The 12,976-nt window shown below is 37.3% G+C and overlaps 1 protein-coding gene across 1 annotated transcript in view; it reads left to right on the forward strand.

Annotated features, from left to right (window-relative positions):
• Positions 1 to 12,976, forward strand: part of LOC118748887 (disheveled-associated activator of morphogenesis 1) — a 119,299-nt gene that overhangs the window by 103,460 nt on the left and 2,863 nt on the right. The window contains exons 3-10 of the mRNA XM_036483610.1: positions 4,848 to 5,432; positions 10,291 to 10,836; positions 10,902 to 11,099; positions 11,175 to 11,396; positions 11,468 to 11,645; positions 11,720 to 12,394; positions 12,453 to 12,658; positions 12,726 to 12,862. Coding sequence (XP_036339503.1) covers positions 4,848 to 5,432; positions 10,291 to 10,836; positions 10,902 to 11,099; positions 11,175 to 11,396; positions 11,468 to 11,645; positions 11,720 to 12,394; positions 12,453 to 12,658; positions 12,726 to 12,862 — 2,747 coding nt within the window. The remainder of the gene's footprint in view (positions 1 to 4,847; positions 5,433 to 10,290; positions 10,837 to 10,901; positions 11,100 to 11,174; positions 11,397 to 11,467; positions 11,646 to 11,719; positions 12,395 to 12,452; positions 12,659 to 12,725; positions 12,863 to 12,976) is intronic.

Below are 12,976 nucleotides of genomic sequence, written 5' to 3' on the forward strand. Positions count from 1 at the left end.
TGCGTAGTTAAACCATTGTTATCTTAACTAACAACAATAGTTTAACTTTGAGTTTACATTCAGTGCCGATTCACAGTGCTTAGTTAAACTGTTATTAGCCTAACCACTAACAAGAGTTTAACTTTAAACTTATATTCAGTTAACTAACTATGGAAATTCATATCGCCTGAAAATATACAAATTCTAAAAATCAATACAAATTTGAAATTCGTTCCACAAAAAAAAAATCATTTCACAAGAGCTTAACTATGGAGTCACGCTGGTTTGGGCTTTTGTTAACTGAGCACTGTGAATATGAAAATCGCAGCTAAACACTTGTAGTGATTAACTACACACTGTGAATTTGGGCCTAAAATATTCAAATTAAATTACTAAGAGAAATACAAACAGATTTTTATTTAATGTTTGCCTATAGATCACAAAGCTTTTAAAGCTTATGTCCATGGGGATCTTGGAGACTTTTTTCTTTTCATTCGAAATTTCTAAATATTTGCATTCAAAATACTTAAATAAAATTACTAACGCATATACAAAGTGATGTTTATTTAACATTTTTGTAGAGTCTTTCGAGCAAATTGCGTTGGAAAATTATTTCACCTAAATTGAAAAAAGTATGATTTTGGAGCTACTATAATTTGCGCTTAAATTATTTCAGTATGGAGAGACATTTCAAAGTTTCTTTTGAATAGCAAAAGGCCAGTGTTATATGTAGAGTATTATACTAATTAATGAAATATGTATGTTGTAAACTAATAAATGCACATTCTTGTAAAAATTATACCACTGTCTTATAAGTACATATACATATGTATGTAAAGAATTTGTTACTTAATAAACATATACTATACAGTTACACATGAATGTAAAACATTTAAAAAGCATTGCAAATATATGGATACTATTTGTGAACCCATTAAAACAACCATGGCATATTTCACCTATGCAAATGTATTCGACACTTGACGCCTCCACATAAACAACCCACTTGTTGCCTATACTCGTACAATATTTTCAATTACCAATTACATGCATATCAACCAGCTTGCATTTTATGGATTACGTTATTTGCACATTCACATGTCAATGCCTGCTGCATTTATTTTTATCCGCTTCTTATTCTTGAACTTTAATTTGCATATGAATGCACACATATTTACACAGCATTACTTACATATGTATGTATATACAATTGCGCGGTTGCAATCATTTATCAATTTTATATTTTATGAGCACCAACACCTCATATATAAGTATAGGCACTTTTGTATTTATTGTCTTGGTTGATACTTTAAATTTATTTGCTCTGCTTGTGACCTACCCGCTTGACGAGAATCGTACCGTCTTATGGGAATTGGCATTTAAATTTTTATACTATGGAGCACTTTGACTTACATACATATGTATGTACATTAGACTGCACCCCTCCCCATCAAAAAAAATAAAAATAAAATCATTACCGTTTTTCCGTTGGAATTATAAAATGTACTATATTTTAAGACTTGCGCCAAAATATTTCGGAAAAGATATTAATCAGCCTTATCGTGAGTTTCATTTTCCCCGAACCGGTTCACTTTTCACTTTTGGTTTCCATGTATTTACTATGGGCGGAATACAAATTTTCTGGTGAAACCTTTTTTGGACGAAACTCAGGATAAGGCAGAATGTATTTACTATGGGCGGATGATAAAATTTTCGAGTGAATTTTTTTCGGGTGAAACTCAGTATAAGGCAGCTGGACCGATTTGAAAATACCTAAAAAAATTCAAATTTTTATGAAGAAAATTGGTTTTTAAAGGATTTTTTGAAGAAAAATTCCCTCAGATAGCAAAACAGTTTAAGCTTAAAAAATCGGCATACAAAAAGGTTTCCACTGGAATCATAATAATGAGATTTTTGATGCTGTTTTTAAATTTTTTCCAAAGACTGGTTTAAGAAAAACTTGAATAACTCAGCCAAAACTTTATCATTTTAGGCTTATGAGGTATCATTAGAAAGGTACTTTCACACTCTTTTTTGTATTCTCTTTTTATTGTTTTTTGCAAATAAACTCATTCAAGGTATGAAAGAGAAAGGTAAGATGAAAGAGCGTCATTCAAAGTTGAATCAAAATGTGTTGATATTTGCAAAAAAAAATGGGACGTGAATGAGTTTATTTGCAAAGAAATAAAAAGGGTGAGAAAATGTCCTTATAATAATACCTCATCGCTATACCTTTGGCCCAGTTATTCAAGCTTTTCTTAAACCAATCTTTGAAAAAAGTTCAAAAACAGCACCAGAATCTCATAATGTATTATGATTTTGTAGAATTTTTCCTTTTTAATTTTTTTTTTATTTATTTTAATTTATTTTTATTTTATTTTTTTATTAATTTTTTTTTTATTATTATTATTTAAACTGTTTTGCTATCTGAGGGAATTTTTTCTTCCAGAAACCATTTTTATTCATCAAAAACTCCATTTTTGGAGGTATTTTCAAATCGGTCCAGCTCACGTAAATTTTAATATTTTTCCGAAATATTTTGGTGAAAATCTTCAAATATAATACATTTTGTAATCCCGGCGGAAACACAGCAACTTTTTGGTGATGCAATCTAATGTACATACATACATATGTATGTGCGTATTTATTCTTCAACCTCTTTGCATTGTCACATTGACATTCAACTCGCAAAATAAAGAAGCGGTAAGACCGGTCACCGATTTTCCACACCAAGTTTATCTTAAGCAATAACCATTGACATGAATTCCAACTGAAGGTTAAAGCATCATTCCGGCCTTATACTGAAAAGCTAAAAACTGGGTAAAACTTTTTTGGTGAATCTAATTGGAAAATGTCCAAAACGAAAATGTTTAACACCTGAATTACTAAATTGGTCATGTACATGAAAAACTTTGACCATTAATGTGAACGGTTGCTTAAACTCAAGTATCACGAAAGAAAACAAAAAAGAGACTAACAAACTATTTCGCAATGAACAACTGAATGCTAGCGATTATAAAGAAATAAGCATCCATTTACATGTTACTTTATTTTACGGAGTGAAGCAAGCAACTTTCTATCAAACGGAATCGGTTGCAGCATCGTTCCGGCACCCATCGGGACCTGTATACAACACGAAATCGGATTCCTCCTATACACGAAGCATAACCGAGTACTCTATTTAGTCTTCCTTACACAACCCTCATACGCAAACTAAGTTTACTACAAATGTTTTTAGAACATACTGGTGGTAGAACTTATAACTAAATCTTATCACCCCCATGTATATATATAGTACATAAAACAGATACAGACCCGAATGAAAAATTCACTTCTGCGTTTATGTATACTTCTTCCATATACAATTGGGGTATTCACAACGGTGCGGTAAGTGTCGTATTGTTGTATGTCGTAAACTTTAAAAGCTTAAATAAATATTTAGAGCGATTGAAACAACAACCAACTTTTTTGTAGCACTGTGAGATTCATGATGTGACTTTTGTGGTACCTTGCAAACCCCCTTAATATATTTTTAGCCGCTTAAAATTTACGGCACACAAAAATTCGACACTTACGACATCGTTGTGAAACCCCCCAAATGTGTCTAGAAATGTATTCAACTTAATTTCGTATAATTTTTTCCCTCATATACGCACTCCATACACCACTCCCAAGAGAAAACAGCGCACGAAGTCCGCAACGCAGGCAACCAAACCGCTCAGTAAATAGGCCTCTTGCATAAAAGGTGACCTAAAGCACAGACTCTTTATTTGCACTGGTGGCGTAAGCTCAAGAATTTGTGCTGAAAATCGAGTCGGAGCTTAAGCTCCCTTTTTCTGCCTGAAGTGCTGAACTCATTGAAAACGACGGGCCACAGCTTTCAATTTGTTACCTTCATTTAGATAATAACGCCATGTCGATGGCGACGTGAATTTTTTGGTATGGATACTATACGTATTTACTTAAAATTTCGTAAAATTATTTTCTGTAATTTAGTTAGTATTTAGTATTGTTCTGTAATTTAATCCTTTAACTTTCGCACTCATTTTTCTCACTCAATTGCAGTTTAACGACTTTTCTACAATTTAACTTTTTTGTAGAGCTTGGAGACTTGCAGAATTTGCATTTATTAAATGCTTCGAGCATTGAAAACTCGGAGCTATAGATTCAGCAGCATATATGATAATTATACATGGTATATACTTTGGAGACTTTCAAAATTTTCATTCATTAACTGCTTTGAGCAATCTAAAGTCCCAGCTATAGATCCAGCAGCATATATCTGGAATTTAAGTTTAGTGTAGAGACTTATAAATGCTCGCTCTTTTAACTTTTTTGTATATTCTAGGCTCTTAATTATAGTTTGCGCGAAATGTTTTGTATTTGGGTAGCGGTATAGAGTTTGGAGACTTTTTAAATAATTATTTAAAATATTTGAAACTGCTTATTGAGTATGGCCGCATCTTAAGTTACGGCTTAACATTTTTTTTTCATAGGCTGTTAGTCTAGAATCTGGATTTTAATGTTTTAGGGAAGCACACATTTTCATTTTTTTTTTTTTTGTAGAAAAAGGGAAATTTCTCTTTCGTTTGAAACATCTAAGGAATTGTTTCAGCTAGCTAATGTAAAGTTTGGAGAATTTTTGATTTTCGCTTAAACAGCCTTTAATTTTCTTATACCAGCAATTTTATGTTTTTATAGAATGCCTTTATGTTTATTAAGTGCATGAAAATTCATAAACAATTATTTTTTTGGAAAATATTTCAATCACTTGTACAAATCAAATCAAAATATAATACATATCTTCCTTCTCTTTGCCCTTAAATCACTAATTTCAAATATTCTCTCCCTCTCTTCCCTTTCTACAGACACTTCAGTCGTGTCCCATCGGCTGTGCCAACGAACCGGACACCCTCAGTGCCAACAACGACAGCCTACAGACGACACCGGATAGCACGCTCCAGAAACCGTCGCACCAACGCAGCAACAACAACAACAACAACAACGAAGCGCACAACAATCACAGCAATAGCAACAGCAACAACAACAATCATATAAGCAACAGTCACTTAACGAATAGCGCCACCAGTGACACATCATCGGCGTCCTTCCAACAGCGTTTCGATTTCAATCGTTTAAAGGCGCGACTACCAGAATTGAATTGTCTCTATAGCTTACAGCGTTATTGGCAGCAACAACAACAGCAGCAACAACACGAACAACAAGGCGTAGATAATTTAACAGCGCCGCACAGAGATGAAGCCGGCGGCGGCACTAATAATAGCTCATACTATACCACCAACATTTTAGGCTGCAGAATCAGTTATCCATTTGGTAAAGAGCAAAAGACGGACGCGATCAAGGAGACGCCATTACAGAAATTCTATCGGCATCAGCAAGAGAAGAAAATGCCAGCATTTCGAGGTAGACGTGGCTGGTGTGGGTGTTTTCAGGTGAGTGTGTGCCTCGGTGCTATGTTTAATGCCTTCAACTCGTTCGTCCGCTTAGTTGAACGACAGCGAGTATATAAAAAATGTGCAACGGAGCGTATACGTAATAGTAGCCATAATTGCCGCTCAGCGCAATCATTCGCAATCTTTGTTGTTGCAAATGCAGCGACATAGACCAATTTGTTGCACGGCTGTTGGGAAGAGGTGTAATGAAGAAGGTGGTAGAGGGAAAATCATTGAAGTGTAACGAAAGTCATTTTCATTCTTGCTAGGCATTTGTTACTTCTTTAAGCGCATCGGAAATTGTTTTGAGTGCGTGCAAGCACACCTTATTGCAGTGTATTGGCAGTTAATGCCAATTAAATGGTTAACCAGCGCGGCGCAGTGCTGAAGAAATTCTTGCAAATTCTCTAGCGAATTAGAGCGTGAAAATGTGCAATTTGGCGCCATTAGAACTGCACTATTAGCTGATAGGCTTTAAATTTAGAACGTTTTAAGTTGATATTTTCATGAGCATATTTAATACATATATAGTTGGTTTAGAAAAGTACTGAGCTCCATTCAAATTCACCAGAAGTTCAAATAAGTTTTTTAAAATAATTTTGAAATTTTGGAGAGTTTATAGAAATAAGCTGCTACAAAATAAGTTTTAACGAATGGAGAGTTACTATTTTAATAAAAATTATTAATCAACTTCTTTGTAAATATTAGCAAAAACAAACAAGTTTTTTAAATATTTTTAATTTGTGGAGAGTTTGGAGACTTTCAATTTTATTAAAAAATTTAACTCATGTGCATAAACATTTGCAAACACTTCGAAATACTGTTAAGAAAGTAACCTTTATTCAATGTAGAGTTCGTAAACTTTCTTAAAACTTTACAATTTGAGTTTAAGGTCACTTAACAGCTCATAAAAATTAATCACTTGCCATGACAACTTTCGAAACATAGTATATGTACTGATACTTGACAGAAATGTAGCGGATTAAAATTCACCGGCTCCGCTGGCTTGGCCATGTCGTTCGAATGGACAGAAACGCTCCTAAGGAAGGCCTCCTCTGCGTTGGAAAGACCAGGTGAAGAAGGACTTGTGTTCACTTGGCATTTCCAATTGGCATCAGAAGATAAATGACTAGCGTGCTGTTTTGGACTCGGCCAAAATCGCTTAGGCGGCGCCAATAAATAATAAGAAGAAGACAAAAGCTTAAATTTTAAACTCTGGTCTTCTCTGAACTGTGACAAACGTGTCAATGCTCTTAAAGTCATATTACTCTTTTTTACATATTATACTTCCTGAATCTGAGCTTAACTTTTGATTATGACGAGATATGGTTTTATAACGACGTGAGATCGGAATGACTAAGGTAGCTTATTTTACTTTTATTTTCTAACTGAGAGGATTGTAGGTTTTTACGGAAAAAAATACATATGACTTCACAGACTCATAAGAAATCAATAGATCCTTTATCTATGTGGCTTGTCGAGTTTTTATTATCTTTTTGTTGAAGGGTAAGCCTTTTCGGGAGGAAGGCCTCCTCTGCGTTAGAAAGATCTGGTGGATTAGGATTGGATTCACATGACATTTCCAATTGGCGTCAATTGACACAGAAAAGAAACGATTGGCGTGCTGTTTTGGACTCGGCCAAAGCCGCTTAGGCGCTCACAGCGCCATTAAAGAGGCCTTTTGATTGTTGTTTTTCAGACTCAAAGTGGGACATTAAACTATGGGTGATAGCTAGACTAAGTGACACGATTCGATATTTGGTCCAACTCTTATCTATGAACGGTTTTTTGACTTTTCTGCTCTTCGACTAAATCGAAAAATCTGGAGAGCATATACAGGCCATATTCCTGTGTTTTTAAGTTCTGTTTCATTCGCCCCGCGATCAAAGGGAACCTTCAATTGGTTCATCTACTTTAAGTAGATAATTTTCTTAAGCGCTTTCTATTGCAGCGTTCTGATTTTTCGCCCGCTGGAAGTATTCTTGAAATAGACATAAAACTTGGTCCTAGAAAAGTAGGTCAGGTTAGAAGCAAATGCTGAAGGTATAAGGTATTCTACTTCGTCATCCTCCAAACAGCTAGGTAAATAGGGAATCAAAAAACGATACAAAGTCGTACTGCGTAGTGTATGTACTAATGAACAGTATCCAGTCAGGACTCTTATTAAAGCCGAAAAGTTGTGCTTAGCCAGCTGTAGAAGCCCCTTTTGCCAATTGCGGTTGACTACCGGTTCGAAATACTTTGCAACTTTGTATGCAAGAATTTTATGCAGGCCCAGTTGCCACCGAAACTACTACACCCTCCATATTAGGAAAGATTGCCGCTTGGCTGTCAGAGTAGATATTTAGCCTTCGATTAGATGTTGCACTGGTAAATAGCCAGTAGACTGCGTCCCTTATAGCGGCTAACCCTGCCTGAAACACGCTGCAAAATAAATACTGTTAGCATATAAATACTGTAGATATATGATCAATGATTTGCATTAATTTTATTTCAGTCATAGTCTAAATATTCATATTTATGCTTAATTGGTATTTTGGAGACTTGTCACTTCCAACATCGTTCCTTAAACATTTAGGTACATGTACACATAAATATCGAGGACCCGTTGTAGAAGCTAAGAAAACTAATTTTTGCTTGAGGAGAGCTTGGAGAGTTTCGAAAAATGATTAATTTCAAATACGATTTACAAAAGAATTTGTAGACTTTCAAAATTTGAAAACAAAAATTTTGCGTTTTAATTTCCTTATAAAAAAAGGTCAGGATTAATGTTGGCATTTGTTTTAGGTCCGCGGAGACTTTTAAAAAATTTGACTCTCACACACTTTTGATAATTGGGAACCGGAAATTTTCATAAATCATGTCTAATACCGCAATGCCTTTAGAGTGTTAGAAGAAAAATTTTTGGAGAGTTAGAAGGAAACTTTGACAGCTCGAAAGAATTTGTAGACTTTTAAAATACTATCAGTGGGCCTTTTAAAATACAAAATTAGAATTTTGTTATAAAAAAAGTTTAAGATTAATGCAGACATTGGTTTTAGGTCAGTGGAGACTTTGAAAAAAATTTTACCTCACGCCCTTTTTATAATTGGGACTGGAAATTTTCATAAACCGTGTCTAATACCTCAAAGCCTTTGGAGATTTAAAAGAAAACTTTAATGACTGCTACAGATTGCGAAATTGATAGTTACTTCGAAATACTTTCATACTTATGTATGTAGACAGATAGACTATTTGCATTTAACTTTGTGCAACTCGTTTCTTCTTATGCACAACATTACGCATAAATATGTACATGTGTATATGCACATACATATGTATGTACAAACACTTACACCACAAATAAAAAAAATCACCTGTTCATTCACCTCACGCACTCATTCGCAAAATTTACATCCAGATCATTACATTTATATGACCTCTTAACTTGCCTTAACATACTGTCCATGCTGGGCCCGCTTTGAATTCATAGTTCGCATTAAAGCACAAAAAGCAATAAAAGAAGTGCACCTTTTTAGCCAATATCAGTTTAATAACACATTTTTGCCAAACTCTCGCTTTTCGCCAAACTCGCTAACTCTAACGTAAAACATAGCACTTTATGCAATTGCTAATTACGAGGCCTTACTCACTTTCACACCGAAATTTGATGGCATAATTTTTGCTTACATTAGAAAAGTTGCACCAATGGGAAAGTTGTAACTAGCTTATGTAGTTGCAATCACTTTGTACAACAACAGCAAGTGCAACGACAATTCCCAACAACAACAGTATGTAGTCTCAGTCGTTGCTTTTTAGTGCAACTATGTACATATACATACGTAAATATTTTCCGCATACTATCTGCAAAGCGGATCATCGATGCATACGCGAGTAGTCAATACTTGTTAGAGTATAGTAAAAGTCTCCATATTATGGCTCGGTTACTTTCTAAGGTGTTGACATAGTTAATGCCATTCGATTTAGCAACATTTATTGATATTGGTTGCAATTTTTCGCTAGTTAGCTTATGTTGCGGTTTGTTGATTTGGACATTTGCACATTTGCACATAGCGCGCAAGTTACGCAAACCCGAAGGGATAGTAAATATTAAGTACATATTAACCTTGCGGTGAGTCACGAAATACTCGTTGTTTGTTCCTTAAAGTGGTAAAATAGTCAACTGTTATTGTTGTTATAAGCTGGTGGAAAAATTTAGTATATCTCCGGAAGAAGATTATAACGTTTTTCGACTTTGGAGACTTTTAGTTATGAAGCATTTAATTTCACTTTTTGTAAGGAATTGCTAAAATGCTCAATTTGCTTTTTAAATTAAAATTCTTGATAGTGGAGAGTTTGGAGATTTAAGCTTTTTCATCCAAAAAATTGCAAGTTGAGTTTACAATTATATAAATAACTAAACTAAATCGTAAAAATAATGTTTTAGCTGGTGGAGAGTTTGGAGACTTTCTTCTCATGGCCTTAAACTTATGTGGTGTGCAAAGAGTCACCGAAAATTTAAAACTAACGTACAAAATTTTGTATCTTGTCAGTGGAGAATTTGTAGACTTTCGAGTTTTTTTCTATAAAATATTTTTTTATTCAATAAAACAGCAAATAAACTAAGAAAAAATATAATTTTCCTTAAATGGACAGTTTGCAGACTTACATAAGACCTAATAAGTTCAGCTTAAACTGCAACAGAAACTTAAAATAGTCCACTATAATATAGTAAGGGTTTTAGAGGCTCATATATGTATAGTAGTTTGGAACAAACCGAATTCAACATTGTGCCATTTTTCGCTCTTATACATACATACATGTACATATATAAGCTGCATCATTATCATCATTTATCCCCTCTTCCCGATTCCACCAGGATGACGAGCCACCCGAGATATGCGTTGTTGAGGGCGCTTTCACGTTACAAACACTCACACCCACACAACCGATGCCACCCTTGGATGAGTTGGACGTCAAATTCGCTGAGCTCGTTGAAGAACTCGACCTTACAGCACCCAATAAAGAGGCTATGCTCAATTTGCCGCCGCAAAAGAAATGGCAAATATATTGTTCACGTAAACAGCCGATCGATACGACCGACGGCAGTGCTGCATCAATTACACAACCACCCACAGCCGATTACTATATTGAGAATCTAAAAACCTTAGAGCGTTATGTACGCCTCAACTCGGACGATTCTGCCTGCATGGAGTACTATCTGCGCATCGAAGGACATGGTCCATTTCTGGATGCGCTAAAAACAGCGTTGCGCACGTCAACTCACAGTTTTGTGCTGCGCTTTGTCGATCTGGATGGCTTGCCATGCCTACTCAATTTGCTGAAAAAGATGGGCACATGCGTGGCGAATAGTGATCTGCATTACAAAATAATCGGCTGCATCAAGGCGCTGATGAATAACTCGGTAAGTTGGGCGCGTTGCTAGCGGAAAGTTAAAAATTGATTTATGAACACTACTGTTTCTTTTAGACCGGGCGCGCTCATGTGCTGGCGCATCCCACATCGATTGACACGATCGCGCGTTCGCTAGCGGCCGATAATATCAAAACGAAGATTGCAGCTTTGGAAATCTTGGGTGCTGTATGCTTGGTGCCTGGTGGTCATCGCAAAGTGTTGCAAGCCATGCTGAACTTTCAGGAATTTGCAGCGGAGCGCGTGCGATTTCAGGTAGGTTGAGAGAAAAGACGAGGAAGAGCAATATATTTCAGTCTAACTATAACTCGCTTAACACCGCCTACATAGACCGTCATCAACGACTTGGATCGCAAGCGAGGCGACTATAGCGACAACATCAATCTGCAGACTGCCATTATGTCCTTCATCAATGCAGTGCTTAACTACGGACCCGGACAGGAAAGCCTGGAGTTCCGGCTACACTTGCGTTACGAGTTTCTGATGCTCGGCATACAGCCGGTGATCGATAAGCTGCGTAAGCACGAAAACGAAACGCTCGATAGGCATTTGGTAAGTAGGACAGACAAATGGAGCGCATGGCTCCTGCAATCTTACTAAATACAACACCTTCCTCTTTGCAGGACTTCTTTGAAATGGTGCGCGCCGAGGACGAGAAGGAGCTAGCGCGCAAGTTCAATCACGAACATGTGGATACGAAAAGCGCCACGGCTATGTTTGATTTGCTGCGTCGCAAATTGAGCCACTCACCCGCGTATCCACACTTATTATCATTCTTACAGCATATGCTGTTGTTGCCATGTGAGTAATCCTCTAAGCTAAAATGCCTCTACCAGCGTTTACGCTTTTTTTTCATTTCTTTTTGTCGCGCACAGACACCGGTGCCTGCACACAGCACTGGCTCATGTTCGATCGCGTCGTCCAGCAGATTGTTCTACAGACCGAAGGACGTCCACAAAGCGATGTCGACCCCGACGATCCCAACAAAGAGAAGCTACCATCTCCATTGGTGCGCGACCCCGACGTCGCGCCACTACAAATAAATGTTAGCGAAATCGTGCAATTGTTGGTGAAAGAAGAAGAATTGACACAAGCGCGCAAGCGCGCTGATGAATTGGAACGTGAAAACTTTGAAGTGCAATCGCGACTCGCCAAAAAGGAACAAGAATTGGATCAGCGCCAGCAGGAGAAGGAAGATTTGGAGACAAATTTGGCGCGCATGCGTGAACGGCTCGAAAAGGAGTCGGCGAATCACTCGCAGGCAATGCAACGCGCGCAAACGGCAGAAATGAAGGCGGAAGATTTGCAACATCGCTTGATGACCGAGCAGCAAGAGCGCACACGTCTCGAGCGGCTAGTCACAGAGGGTAGCATACCAGATGACCAAAAAGTAGCCGGCCTCACAGGCTGCAATGGTGCCGTATCACCACCACCACCACCGCCACCCATGAAAATAGTGCCACCACCGCCGCCACCAATGGCAGCAGCACCGCCACCACCACCGCCATGTCCCGGTGCACCACCGCCACCCGCCATGGCGACGACTATGGGTGAGTCGCGCAAGTTTGTTTATGTAAACGAGAACTATAAGATGTTATTTCTACATAGCACCTCCGCCACCCAAAACTGAGGTGCCTAAGAAAAATGTGCCACAACCTTCAAATCCACTGAAGAGCTTCAACTGGTCGAAGCTGCCCGATGCCAAAGTGCAAGGTACTGTCTGGAGTGAGTTGGACGAGTCTAAATGGTACAACAACATGGAACTGGAGGCGCTAGATAAGCTCTTCTCGGCCTATCAAAAGAATGGCGTAGTGGTAAGTTAAATGATGCATAAATTTTACGATGAGCTAAGCAACATACTTCCCGCTCTTACCCACGAAGAACGACGGTTCTGTTGAGGACCTACGCGTGATGGGCAAGCAGCGCACAAAAATACTCTCCGTCATTGATGGACGACGCGCACAAAACTGTACTATACTTTTGAGTAAATTAAAAATGAGTGATGAGGAGATCTCCAAGTAAGTAAATGGAATAGCACTTTGGGTTAGAAAGCTTTACTTTTGAAGCGCCTTCCACCAGCGTGCATGTGGCCTTTTAAACTCTTCTCTAACTAATAGCATTTCTTCCAATTT

This window comes from Rhagoletis pomonella, unplaced genomic scaffold, assembly GCF_013731165.1.
Source record: "Rhagoletis pomonella isolate Grant_MI unplaced genomic scaffold, Rhpom_1.0 Rhpom_scaffold_00013, whole genome shotgun sequence".
Taxonomy (NCBI): Eukaryota; Metazoa; Arthropoda; class Insecta; order Diptera; family Tephritidae; genus Rhagoletis; species Rhagoletis pomonella.